The sequence below is a fragment of the Chelonoidis abingdonii genome, chromosome 3 (assembly GCF_003597395.2).
Source record: "Chelonoidis abingdonii isolate Lonesome George chromosome 3, CheloAbing_2.0, whole genome shotgun sequence".
Classification (NCBI taxonomy): domain Eukaryota; kingdom Metazoa; phylum Chordata; order Testudines; family Testudinidae; genus Chelonoidis; species Chelonoidis abingdonii.
The window spans coordinates 71,002,084-71,016,672 of NC_133771.1; the positions used below are offsets into that span (position 1 = coordinate 71,002,084).

At 38.5% G+C, this 14,589-nt stretch overlaps 1 protein-coding gene across 4 annotated transcripts in view; it reads right to left on the bottom strand.

Moving 5' to 3' along the window:
• RNGTT (RNA guanylyltransferase and 5'-phosphatase) overlaps positions 1-14,589 on the bottom strand; it is a 416,253-nt gene that overhangs the window by 52,617 nt on the left and 349,047 nt on the right. For all 4 annotated transcript variants that reach the window (XM_075063842.1, XM_075063841.1, XM_075063840.1 and 1 more), the window contains one exon: positions 12,495-12,561. In XM_075063842.1, the coding sequence (XP_074919943.1) occupies positions 12,495-12,561 (67 nt within the window). The remainder of the gene's footprint in view (positions 1-12,494; positions 12,562-14,589) is intronic.

The window sequence follows — 14,589 nt, forward strand, 5'->3', positions numbered from 1 at the left end:
ACCTGATTGATTTTTTCGTTGTTTTTAGATCCAAGGGGGTTGGATCTGAATCCACCAGGAGTTGGTGGGAGAAAGGAGGGGGGATGGTTAATTTCTCCTTGTTTTAAGATCCAAGGTGTTTGGATCTGTGTTCACCAGGGAACTGGTGAAGTCTCTCAAGACTACCCAGGAAAGAAAAGTAGTGCTTGTGAGTGGTGGCAGCAATACCAGATCTAAGCTGGTAATTAAGCTTAGAAGTGTCCATGCAGGTCCCCACATCTGTACCCTAAAGTTCAGAGTGGGGAAGGAACCTTGACAGGCTTTCTAAAAATCTAAGTACACTATATCCATTGGATCCCCCTTGTCCACATGCTTGTTGACTCCCTCAAAGAATTCTAGTAGATTGGTGAGGCATGATTTCCCTTTACAAAAAACATGTTGACTCTTCCCCAACAAATTATGTTCATCTATGTGTCTGAAAAGGTTATTCTTTACTATAGTTTCAACCAATTTGCCCAGTACTGAAGTCAGACTTACCAGCCTGTAATTGCCAGGATCACCCCTGGAGCCCTTTTTTAAAATTGGCGTCACATTAGCTATCCTCCAGTCATTTGGTACCGAAGCTGATTTAAATGACAGGTTACAGACTACAGTTAGCAGTTCTGCAATTTTACATTTGAGTTCCTGGTGACTTTTTACTGTTTAGTTTATCAATTTGGTCCAAAACCTCCTTTAATGACACCTCAATCTGGGACAGTTCCTCAGATTTGTCACCTAAAATGAATGGCTAAGGTTTGGGAATCTCCCTCTCATCCTCAGCCGTGAAGACCGATGCAAAGAATTCATTTAGTTTCTCTGCAATGGCCTTATCATCCTTGAGTTCTCCTTTAGCATCTGGATTGTCCAGTGGCCCCACTGGTTGCTTAGCAGGCTTCCTGCTTCTGATGTACTTAAAAATGTTTTTGCTATTATTTTTTTAATCTTTGGCTAGCTGTTCTTAAAATTCTTTTTTGGCTTTCCTAATTATATTTTTACAATTCATTTGCCAGAGTTTATGCTCCTTTCTATTTTCCTCAGTAGGATTTAACTTCCAATTTTTAAAGGATGCCTTTTTGCCTTTCACTGCTTCTTTTACTCTATTGTTTAGCCACAGTAGCACTTTTTTGGTTCTCTTAGTATGTTTTTTAATTTGCGGCATACATTTAAGTTGAGCCTGTATTATGGTGTCTTTTAAAAGTTTCTATGCAGATTGCATGAATTTTACTTTTTGCGCTGTACCTTTTAATTTCTGTTTCACTAACTTCTTCATTTTTGTGTAGTCCCCCTTTCTGAAATTAAATGCTACAGTGTTGGACTACTGTGGTGTGTCCCTCGCCACAGGGATGTTACATTTAATTATATTATGGTCCCTATTATCAAACGGTCCTCCAGCTATATTCAGCTCTTGGACCAGATCCTGTGTTCCACTTAGAACTAAATCAAAAATTGCCTCTCCTCATGGGGTTCCAGGACTACCTGCTCCAAGAAGCAGTAATTTAAGATGTCACCTCAGGACAGCATGCAGAGATAAGGTTTCTTGACATATGGGGATAGCTGAAATCCCCAGTTTTTTTGTTTGTTTGTTTGTTTGGAGTTTTTTATTTTAATAGCCTCTCTAATCTCCCTGAGCATTTCACAGTTACTATCCGAATTCTGGTCAAGTGGTCGGTAATATATCTCTACTGCTATATTCTTATTATCAGAGCATGGAATTACTATCCAAGAGATTCTATGGTACAATTTGGTTCACTTAAGATTTGTACTTCATTTGATTGTATGCTCTCTTTCACATATAGTGGCACTCTCCCACCTGCATGACCTGTTCTGTCCTTCTGATGAATTTTGTACTCTGGTGTTACTGTGTACCACTGATTATCCTCATTCCTTCCGTGATGCCTATTATATCAATATCCTCATTTAATACAAGTCACTCTGTTTCACTCATTTTATTATTTAGACTTCTAGCATTGGTATATAAGTGCTTTAAAAACTTGTCCCTTTTTAGCTGTCTGCCATTATACGATGAAATTGAATGGGACTTTTTTTCATTTGACTGTTTCTCATCAGATCCTACCTGTATATTATCATCTTCATTCCTCCCCTCCTTACTAGGACATAGAGAATCTCCATTAATAGATCCTTCCCTAAATGATGCGTCTGTCCGAACCACATGCTTCTCTGCACCTGTCAGTTTTCCCCCAGCCCTTCATTTAAAAACTGTTCAACAACCTTTTAAATTTTAAGTGCCAGCAATCTGGTTCCATTTTGGTTTAGGTGGAGCCCATCCTTCCTGTAAAAGGCTCCCTCTTTCCCAAAAGTTCCCCCAGTTCCTAATAAATCTAAACTCCTCCTCCCTACACCATTGTCTCATCCAGGTACTGAGACCCTGAAGTTCTGCCTGTCCAACTGGCCCTGCACATGGAACTGGAAGAGAATGGTAGCATGGAGGTCCTGGACTTCAATCTCTTACCTAGCAGCCTAAATTTGGCCTATAGGACCTCTCTCTTATCCTTCCCTATGTCACTGGTACCTACATGTACCACAACCACCGCCTCCTCCCCAGCACTACACAAGTCTATCTAGATGTTTCGAGAGATCCGAAACCTTCGCACCAGGGAGGCAGGTCACCATACAGTTCTCCTGGTCATCGCAAACCTAGCTATCTATGTTTCTAATGATCGAATCGCTCATTACTTACTAATACCTGTCTCTTCCTAATAACTGGACTTCTCTCACACTGAGGATTCTTCTCTGGGGGAGAGGATACCACATCATCTGGAAGGAGGGATTGTTTCCCTCTGCTCCAGTTGGATGTTTGCCTTCTCTGAGACTTTCATCCTTCTGAACAGCATAGAGGCCATGAGACCAGGGATGGGACTGTTCTACTGTGTCCTGGAAAGTCTCATCTATGTACCTCTCTCTCTCTCTCAGCTCCTCCAGTTCAGCCACTCTGGTCTCTAAAGCCCATACATGGCCTCTAAGGGTCAGGAGCTCCTTGCACCAAATGCACACATACGTACCTGCCCATAGGTCAGGGTAAGCATACATGCTGCATTGGGTGCAAATGGATAGCCCCCACTCTGTTTCTTGACTTCTATCTGCATTATCTTTTTACTCCTGAAGCTTGTTCCTTTGTTCTTGTTTGTTTTTATCAGGCGGTGTTTTAGGCTTTAAGTTTAAAGAAATTTAAGGAATGTTAAGTGTATCTACAAGAGGGGGGGGGGGCCTAAACTCCCTCAGAAAACTCCCATTAACTGCTCCTGTTCACTAGCTCCTCTGGTCGCTTAGGAGTGGGCTTTTTAAAGCCCAGTCTTCCTGAGTAGCTCCGCCTCCTGATTAAGAGTTGATGGGTGCTAAAGGGCTTAGGGATCAAAGCCTCATTAAGAAGCTCTCAGCCTTGCCTAACAGGCCGCAGAATCATGGAAAGTTCCTGAGGAATGCAGTAACCACAGTGATTATCCTAGCACTTCAGCTGAATTTTTAAATATCCTGGCCCCAGGCATTTAAGTGCCTTCCAGATAAATAATGACACCTTATTCAACATTCTATGGGACACCAGTGGGGAGAACAGAGGAGAAATCTTAGGGAAAAAAGGAGGACAGATATAGGATCACCAAAGATTAGACACATTGCCTACAGAACGTAGCATTCTCTTACAAGGAAGCTGCACAGCAGCTTCTTGGGGCCATAAACTTTAGGAGCAAGCCTTAACTCCAGCTTAGATGGCAATGAGGCTGAGAGATACTTCCAGCTAATTAGCCTCTTGGTTAACTAAAGGTTGGGTGGCAAGGCAACCTTCAAACACTGCAAGAAATGTGGATGGTTTTCAACTAAGATAAACAGCAGACTAAGGAGAAGAATGAGAAAAAACTCCTCATGTAGCTTCTTAATGGCCAGGTACCAGACACTCCACAGATGCCCGAGGAAGATGTCAAGACCAGTGAGACTACAGCATCTTCCACTGTCACTTACATCCTACAGTATTCAAGGGATCGCCAACAGAGAAAAATAATTTGACACTAAGTCTGTCTCAGCTGCAGCTTACCATCAAGATCCATACTCCCTTGCCTTTTTGTAGGATTCAGCATGAAACCAAAGAGAACCACCATGTACCTGTACCATCTCTGTGACTGAAAGGAAGAATCAGCAGTTTGTGCTGATATTAACCTTCCTTCTGTATCTCTGTATATTTCCAGCCTCAAGGACTTATTTAAGCCAGTCCTAGAAATGGTCTTTGGCTCCAAAGATGGCCATGGCACCAAAATGTAACTGCACAGAATGACTAAAAAATGAGCACCTGCAGAGTCTTCTCTTATATAAAAAAAAAAAAAAAGGAGACCAAGTTTCAATAAATATTCCATAAAGGTACAATACTAGAGAGACGCTATTCTGCCTCAGGGAATGTGATCATCTAAATGCTACATGCAGTGGGAATTTTGTTCTATGAAGAACTTCTTGTCAAGTGAATTGTACACGTTCAAAAAACTTTGAGGCAACTAACTATTCCAACTACACCAACAATCTGGGATACAGAAACTGGCAAACAAGTGTGCAGCAAACTAGAAATGGAACCAAGATCAGTCAAAGATGAGGGGCAATGATGTATAAGTTTGATAAATTTACCTATGCTAACTATAAAACATACAAAATAACTCCATTATATGCCTTTAGGTTGGACTAAACATATTATATGTTTATCTTTCTTTTTTCCTGTAACAAACCCATTCCTGAACCACCATGAAGTGCACATGCTTAAACTGGGTAACCAAGTATCCATAATGGTGTGTAAACCTATCATTCATTATTTCCCCCTTCTCCCCCGCAATGCTCATTCACTATGTCATATTGTTATATTGCAGACTCTTGGGTTTGATTGTGGTATGCAGAGTTTGAGCTGCTATGCCATGGCTGTGGTAAAAACTAACCCCCCCCCCCACAATATCCATGAAAGTCTGACCAGTAGGTCTGTTTCATGTGGTGGTGAACTCAATTAATCTTGGTTGGTGCCAACAGGACTCAAGCTCAAAACTGTACATTCTTTGCAAAGAGACTGAACTGGATCAAACAAGCTGCTAGAGGGACCCCGTCTCTTGTGGCTTGTTAAAGTCAGCAGGGAGCTACTGAATGTTGGAATGTTTATCAGCAGAGAGGGTTATTGGCTCCAGAGTAGGGGCAATGTGCTAGCTTCATTCACGTAGTCATTTTCTAGCCCTTGTATGAAAAACCATCAACAGTCTTCCTAACTAAAGCCCTGTCTCTTTCTCCCTTTTTTGGAAAGGATAGATAAGCATTGGCAAAACAACTTGGGCATCATCTGTAGACATCTTATTTTCCTGACCCAGTCAATCAGACTTCAGGTCTGGATATGATACTTAGACTGTAGTAGTGGTTGGGATATCCTAAATATGGACAAAGGTCAGGTGTGCGTGCTGATGTTGTTTAATCTGTCAGGAACGTGTTATGCCATTGATCACGAGGTGATAATGACTTGCCTGTGGACCACAGCAGGGGTGAACGGATTTGTACCTGGATGGCTCTATTCTTCTCTTTAGAGGTCATCCAAGAAGATAGTTTGAGACAACTATTATTTGCAGGAAGACTTCTGTTGTGTGGGATTCTGCTAGGTTTTAATGCCTCTCTTGTTCAATATATATTTGAACATGCTGAGGAAGAATGAGGCAGCTTGGGTTCCAATACGGGGTTCTGGCCAGTAATTTGCCCAGGGTGGAGTTGCAGTTTAATTTACTTTCTCTCCCAACATCCACTAATGCTGCTCTTTAAAGTTCAATAAAGCTACAGTCAGTGGCTACTTAGAGATGTAGTTCAAACTACAACTTCATCTTACACAAATCACTGAGCAAAACACTGCTGTAGGATACCCACTAGCCCTCACCAGGGTCCTGGCAAATGTGCATAAGTTTTCCAGAAGTAGATTTAAAACTTTGATCATCTTTCCAGTAAGATGGGAGCACAGATCATCTGGATACAAAATGTGAATATCACATCTCTATGTCCAAAATATACTTTTTCTTCATAACTGTCGTCTTGTTCTATGAAAATGAATTGCTCCATTTTGATCAAAGTAGTATTTATTATGCAACTTCTCAATAACTACTCTTAAAATAAATAATCTTGTTTTAAAATAGCAGTAAATAATCTTCATTCAAATGGTAATTTAATGTGTTAAGAGCCCAAAGTGAAACTGGTCATTAACTGAAGAGTGAAGACTGCCAAAAGATTCATTATTGCTTAATAATGGAGAACGTACTGAATGATTTGTTTTAATCCCAGAACCTACTGGGGACTGAACTGCAAAAACTTTCAATGCTAAAAAAAATGTTTTGCGATCTTATTTTCTTAAAACATTATAAGTTATCTTGTGCAAACATGTATTGTATTTCAAAACTCATTTTAACTTAAAACTATGAGACTTTTACTTTAAAAAGGAAAATGTATCTGCAAATGTATCATGAAGAATACTTATTCCATCAGCATTACTCAGGGCAGTTCATAAAATTACTACTGCATATGCTGGTGTATTTAATGTAATTACTCCTTACTGGAACAAAATTTCTATGGTAATAGCATTGTTTAAGATTACTAACAATATTATAATATAAAGGGATTCTGGAAAACTCAAATGGTAATTATAACTGACTTCACTAAATTATTTTATCTAGTTGATCATGATATCCAGTTACAGAAGCCTTCTTAGTTTCATCTAGTTTGTGAGACTTTAAGAGATATTTAATGGACAAATCACAAATACTTAACAGAGAAAGCTGCAAATCACTGAATTCACTCAAGGCTCAATTTGTAGCCTTTTCACTTTCCTAGACGTTAACAGCATAAGCTGTTACTATTTAGACAGCATATACACACACACACACACACTAAATATATGTAAAAGCAAAAATGGTTTATAATGCCTTTGAACAGATGTTAGAGTTATTTGTTAGACTGAAATAATATAATTTAAAAACAACTAAAATGCCATTGAGTACTAACCTTAAATTAAGCCCATTACCTCAACATAACCTTAAAAAAAGCAGTGCTTTGAAAAATAAATGGGAATTTTCATTACAATTGTTAATTTGATTTCCAAATTTTCAGTTCACTGATTCCCCTCGCTCAATTAAATGACAGGCCATGCCAACCCTTTGCATTAACTATCAAACATTCCTCACATGCTTGCTTAATATAACAATATAGATATTAGCACTATCTTCGTTCAGTTTGCCTGCTGTTAGGTTCTACAACATAACTTCCTCAAGATCAAGAAAGTCACTAAACAGATGAGCACAGGAATAAAAACTGCAAACCCTTAAAATTACTTGCTCCAGATGAAGATGGAATGCACCAAACTACTAAAGGTATGGAAATCAAATTTATGCATAGAAATTTCTATTGAGTTCTCCAGATCAACCAACAACCCTGAAAAGAAAGAAACTATATAGAATTAAGCTACATTAAAAAAAAAATTAACACTGGATAATAGCCTTAAGAACTCTATATCTAAATGCTATGCTCAGAGAGGCAAAGCATGAAGCCTGTAATGTCTCAGAAGTCTCATGAGAGACCAAACCACTAGAAGGAAAAACTGCAGGGAGTTTCTCCTTGTTCCAGGCAGGGGAGCCCTTCACTTCCTTCTGTGAGGCTTCTGATCTACTTGCTACCAGATTTGATAGATTTAGAAGACTCAAGGAGGGTATGCTTTATGTTCCTTCTATACAATGAATTCCAACAGGAAATAGAAGCCAGAAATTGAATTCTATATACAAGATAAGGATCTAATATCTATAGATTATGACTTCCTTTCAATGGATGCATAGGTGCTGGAACTAAGGCGGCTGGGGTGGCACCTCCGGCTTGAAGTGGTTTCCATCATATATAGGGTTTACAGTTTGCTTCAACAGCTCTCAGCATTCCCACTATACAAATTGTTCCAGCACCACTAAATGGATATCAGACTAGAGATAGGAAGGGGAATCTCTTGATTAAGATAAAAAAGGATAAGTCATTCAGACCAAAGAAGGGAACCATCTTATGAGTCACTTGTATTAATGAAAGAAAGATAGCATCGTAACATCATCAGCTCACACACTCTGCAGGCTGAGGACATCACCACAAAGAAAATCTTGAGGACACAAAGAATCCCAGAGCTGTGAATAGAGTAATCACAATCTTCAGAGGATCAAGTTAAGGCTCCAAGAGAGAAAGATGCTCTTCATTAGGCCTTGATGTAGGAAGCAGTCCTTAGAAAATCAATAACAAGGTAAAAGGATCCTAAAGGACTTTATCTCTAATAAAAGAACACAAAGAATTTTATGAGCGCATTTTGATTTCTCTTTTCTTGGAATAAGTCATGTAAAGGGGCAAGGCATGTTTGTAACAAACCATGTGTTGGGTTTTTCAAATTACTGAGGGCCATTGTCAGGTATAAGATAACATACACTTTTCCTTACTTTTCTTTTGATACTTTTTCTTCCTTGAACTGTGTAATTTGATAAGTGGCAGGGATGCAGGTCACAATCTACCCCTTCTCAGAGAGAGTCATGCTTCAAAATGAATAAGTGGGACACTGGTCATGGGTGTCACAGGGAAGTATTTTAGTGGTTGGTGGGGAAACTGGAAGAAAAGAGGGAACTTTCTCCACTGGCTGTTAAAGATCTAGAAACCAAACAGGTTCAATAAAAGATATTTCCTCTCCCACCCTCTCCAATATCCTGGGACGATATAGCTACACCACCACTGAAATAAGCATCTTTATAGGTAAAGAATACTTGGGGGTAGAGGAGAGGCTTTTGTTAACTCAGAAGGCAAATAAATCTAGATAGGTTAATTCTTTCATTTCTTGAAAAGCAGACATGATTTCTGGAAAAAGATAAACGGTCATCTGCTAGGGCAGGTCTATACTACGGGGCTAAGTTGGCCTAAGTTATGCAACTCCAGCTGCATGAAAAATGTAGCTGAGTCGATGTACCTTAGGTCGACTTATTGCAGTGTCTACACCGTACTGGGTTGATGGAAGAAACTGTCCTGTTGACTTACCTTAAGCTTCTCATTCTGGTGGAGTACTGGTGTCAATGGGAGAGTGCTCGGTGGTCGATTTCGTGGGTCTTCACTAGACTTGCTAAATCGACCCTGGTAGATCGATTGCCCCACGTCAATCCCCCAATAAGTGGAGACAAGCCCCTAGAGTACTTCCAAATTACAGTAATTGGGATGGAAACACCTGGAATACATGGTACTGTTCAAATTTCTTCCTGAAGTTGCTTTATTTTCTCCCAGAATTTGTGCTCTCTTCATGAATTTATAAGATACAGTACATTGTAGTATATGCACAGGTATCCTTTGAAATTCAATATTGTATTTTACTGTGATCGCAGAACAAAGTAAAGTAAAAAAATATTAATATTTTCCCTTGTCTTGCCGACCTGGAAACAATTTTATAATGAACTTAAAAAAGTAGTGACTTGGGACAACAAAGTTTGATTTGGGAGCAGCAGACAGCTCCTCCTTTCTTTAAATGCTGATATAACGAGTAGTTGATAAATATAGATGAAAGATTTTAAATAATCTATCATAATGATATTTCTTTACATCAGGTTATGTACCCACCTGCTGCAAACATACACATTTCACTATAACAGTCTATGAATACCAAGTAAGATAAGGGAGAATGCAATAGCCAACATATTCCAGCTTGTAAGGTAGCTGACATACTGTAGTAGGAAGAGAGCTTGAGACATAAGCCCTTGTATTAGAGGCCTGGTATGAGGCAGGACCTGCTTACAGAATTTGACAAGAATACGGCTTATATTGCAGAAATATACATTTTTTAAGAAGTGCTAGTTACAGAGTGCTTACACAAACACATTTCGATATTAAGTAGTACCAGATCATCCCAATACTAAGAATGGTACAAAAAATATTTTCCAAGGATAAGAGGAACAAATTGACCCCTTTTAAAAGATAAGGTTAGGATGACAGTTCGTAATAGAGATGTTTTCATCAAACCAACTAGAGACGTTGGAGGCAGTAACTAACTATGTGAAAGGGGCAGTACAAACTTGTTTGTATCGGGGTATAAAGAGGTATCTCAGAGAGAGTATCTCTGGCCAGCTTAGGGAGCAGTGGAAAGTTCCACCATTGAATGAGCTGCATCCATTGTCGCGACCATACACATCTTAGTATCCTTGTAGAGTCTGACAGGTGCTACTACCGTGCTTTGTCGACAATAAACCTGGCCGGGTGCCTTCACTGAAAACCGAGTCTGTGGATTTATTGGACAGTTAACTGAGGTCTGCTATCTCCACAGAGCTGCGGCAGCACACTGAATGAACACACACATAGCCAACATCTGACAACACATACAAAAGATGGCAAGCTTCCATTATTTACATTTAATATGGCAGAAGATAAGGCCTTTTCAGTAAAGAAATCTTCCACATACTTTATTTCCCATTTTAATTTGTTAAAGAAACTATGAAATCAATAGAATACCACAGAGACACAGCAGCCTGTGAGGGAAATGTGGACTACTATAAGGCAGGTGCACAACTGGTTGAAGACTTTACTCAAAAAGTAGTTATCAATGGGTCGCAGACAAACTGAGAAGGGTATATCTAACAGGGTCCTACAGGGGTCAATCTTAGGTTTGGTATTATTCAATAATTTCATTAATGATTTGGATAATGGAGTGGAACGTATGCAGATGACACCAACCTGGGATAAATTGGAAGCACTTTGGAAGACAGAATTAGAATTCATAATGACCTTGACAAATTACAGAATTGATCTGAAGTCAGCAAAATTAAATTCAGTACATACAAGTGCAAAGTACCTCACTTAGGAAGAAAAAAAATCAAATGCAAAACTACCAAATGGGGAATAACTAGGTAGTTGGTAATACTGCTGAAAAGGATCTGGGGATCCTTTAGGCAAATTGAACATGAATCAACAATATGATGCAGTTGCAAAATAGGCAAATATCATTCTGGGGTGCCTTAAAAGGAGTGTCAAATGTAAGACACGGGAGGTAACTGTCCCACTCTATTCAGCACTGGTGAGGCCTCAGCTGGAGTAATGCATCCAATTCTGGGTGCCACACTTGGGGAAAGATTTGGACAAACTGTAGAGAGTCCACAGGAGAGCAACAAAAATGATAAAAGGTTTAGACAATCTGACTTACTAGGAAAGGTTAAAAAAACTGGGTATGGTTAGTCCTGAGAAAAGAAAACCGAGGGGAGACCTGATAACAGTCTTCAAATACATTAAGGGATGTTATAAATCGTTCTTCATGTCCACTGAAGGCAGGACAAGAAGTAATGGGCTTAATCTATAGCAAGGGAGATTTAGGTGAGATATTAGGAAAAACTTTCTGACTATAAGGATAGTTAAAGATTGGAATAGGCTTCCAAGGGAGGTTGTGGAATCAACATCGCTGGAGTTTTTAAGAACAGATTAAACATCTGCCAGGGATGATATAGGCTTACTTGGTCCTTCCACAGAACAGGGGGCTGGACTAGGTGACCTCTCGATTTTATGACTATACACATTCTGTCTCTGACTTATATAGGAATTTTACTGCACAAAGATTGCAGGATCAGGCTTTAAGAATCAAATCATAACTAAACATTGACCATTACTATGTACTACTAATGTGAAAAAAGTCTTTCAGTTGTCTGACTTAAGGAACAAGCCCAAATATTTTGCCTAAATTGTCTTGCCTTTGTATGTTTCAATCAGACATTTTACACTGCTTTAACATAGCACTTGGTAGTTTGACCGGTGAATGGTTTATGAATATGTTTAACTAAACTGCATCATATTTTAATTAGACATTTTGCTTGACACTACTTACATTAAATATAGAATGCTTGTGAATAGCAATGACACTTTTGGTGCTGACAGGATCAAAGGCAGTTTTCCATTTGGAATAATGAAATAATTCTTTATTCTTAAGGGGCACAGCAATGATTCTTTGGCAAACAGCAATTAGAAGCAGTAAAACTATAGTTTAGCTGATAAATATGATCATTAAGTCATAAAAGACTTTTCAGAAACTGTACAATCCATTACAATAAAGTGTAATAATGGTGGGGAAATAATCTGTAATGTCCTCCATGTCAAACATAACTTGAAAGAGTAAGAAGTTCAAAAGGTGGTTTTGTTTTGAAATGTCACTGACAAGTAACCTTAAAAAAAATGAACATGTTGTTTCTGGTAATTAACCCAGAATCAAAAGTAATCAAAACATGATGCAAGAAAACACTGAACTTCTCTGACAGCTAAATATATAAATGTCTTTGGAAATAACTCCAGAAAACAAACAAAAACAAAAACAAGGAAATTATATTATTTTTTCATTTATTTTTCTTGAAATTATATTGATTCCTTCAAAAATACTTTGAAATATCAAGACTATAATCATACAAGTATTTAATAACTTTCAAGTAAACCAAAAGTCATACCTTAATTTGTGCAAAAGGTCTGTCAAAACTTCCAACATAAAGAAGACCAACATTCTGGGTAAGTAATCTAAAAAAAGAAAACATCATTTAAGACATTGTTTGTAACTAAACACGTCACTGTATTGTCATACTGCAGAACTGCTACTGAAAATGAGATAAAACAGAAGCTAACAGTTTGCAGGATAAATTAAAGAGAAAGGACACACATTAAAGATAGAGCACCATAACTTGCGAATTGGTAATTTATATTCCTTCTGTAAGAATTGCTCCAATAAAGTCATTTCACAATACCTTTGGTGCCCAGCTACATGCAAGAGTGGCAGGGCACACATCATTTCCATGTAGTATGGCTCTTTAGACTAACAGAATCAACAAAATTGCCATTTTAAAACAACAAAGATAAACAGATTCACCATTCAAAGCAGCAAGTCTAATAGATTTAAAATAGTTTCAGACATGCAACTGTAACATTATATAAAGTGATATAACTGAATGAACCAAAGTGACTTACCACATGCAATCACAGAAAATCTAAAAGAATCTCTGCTGTCATATAATAGCTTAACAAATAATTAACATACCATACATCGCTCAAAACCATTTCAAGAGATTCTGTTTAAAATTTTAAGCCACCATATATCACCAAAAGTTTAGCTAAAAATAGGGAAAAGTGGTTCCAAAAAGTTTGTGTACCCTTGAAAACAAAATTATTTTGATTCCTGAAGCAAGGACAGATGCTACACAGGGCCACAAGAGGCCAATGTTACTAAGAAGTTCTGGAGCGCCGAGTGCCAGGCGGTGCAATTCCCTGAAATACATGTGCACAGATGCCCTCAAAGAAAAGCAGACAGCTGAAGGCAATAGAGTACTGTACCACTCACGCTACTGGGTCATATTCAGTTGTGAAAAATCAAGTTTTGAATGTAGGTCTCCAACGTGCTGGTCATATGGTTCCAAGGAGAGAGAGGCACATTTAGTAAATATTTAACCATTTTTAACATTAAAATGAAAGCATCGGGGGCTTGTCAGTAGAGTGGTTAAGTAGTGGTGCCTGAAGGATGAGTAGTAAGCAAAAAAAGGAAATATTTCCCATGATAAGGGTTCAAGGGATATCACTATGTTTTGGAAGAGCTACACAACAGCAGCAAAGTGTGTTTTAAAGGAATTTCAAAAAGATACTACTTCAGCAGTTGTCATTTCAAAATAAGATACACATATAAGCTGTTTTAATAAAGGCTACAGAAAAGGGAAAAAATGTTTTATAAAGTTATAGGAAGTAGTTGTGTCTATGTTACACTGCTATTTTCTCCACATCAGAAATGCAGAACCATTGCAGGTGTGAGTCTTTATGATTCTTTCAATTGGTATTAGTGAATGTCTACAGAAGCTAATGTTTGACCCTTCCAAAGAAACATGCAATACAACCAAGTGTAGTAAAAGGTTTGTTGGAATAAACTACAGTTTAAACAGCCCTATCTACAGATTTTATTTTACTAATACTAGTTTCTTCCAACAACCGTAAAACATGGTGCACGCACTTGCCTTATTTATTGAGACTGATGACACAGAATTAAAAAGTTATTACCACTCCATCAATATTAACTACTTTGCTTGAAAAGTGTTTCATTCCTTATCAGCTTTTTATCTATAATCTCATACTGCCTTAATTCAGAATCAATTGCCATGAGATGAAAAAAAACCAACAATCATCTCTTTCTTTAATCTTGTAAATAATAAGCTTTTGTCTAGGGAATGGTATACTGCCTCTGTAGATATCTTAGGGTACATCTACACTACGGGATTATTTCGATTTTACATAAACCGGTTTTGTAAAACAGATTGTATAAAGTCGAGTGCATGCGGCCACACTAAGCACATTAATTTGATGGTGTGCGTCCATGGTCCGAGGATAGCGTCGATTTCTGGAGCGTTGCACTGTGGGTAGCTATCCAATAGCTATCCCATAGTTCCCGCAGTCTCCCTCGCCCCTTGGAATTCTGGGTTGAGAGCCCAGTGCCTGATGGGGCAAAAATCATTGTCGCGGGTGGTTCTGGGTACAGCCTCACCCCTCCCTTCGTGAAAGCAGCAGACAACC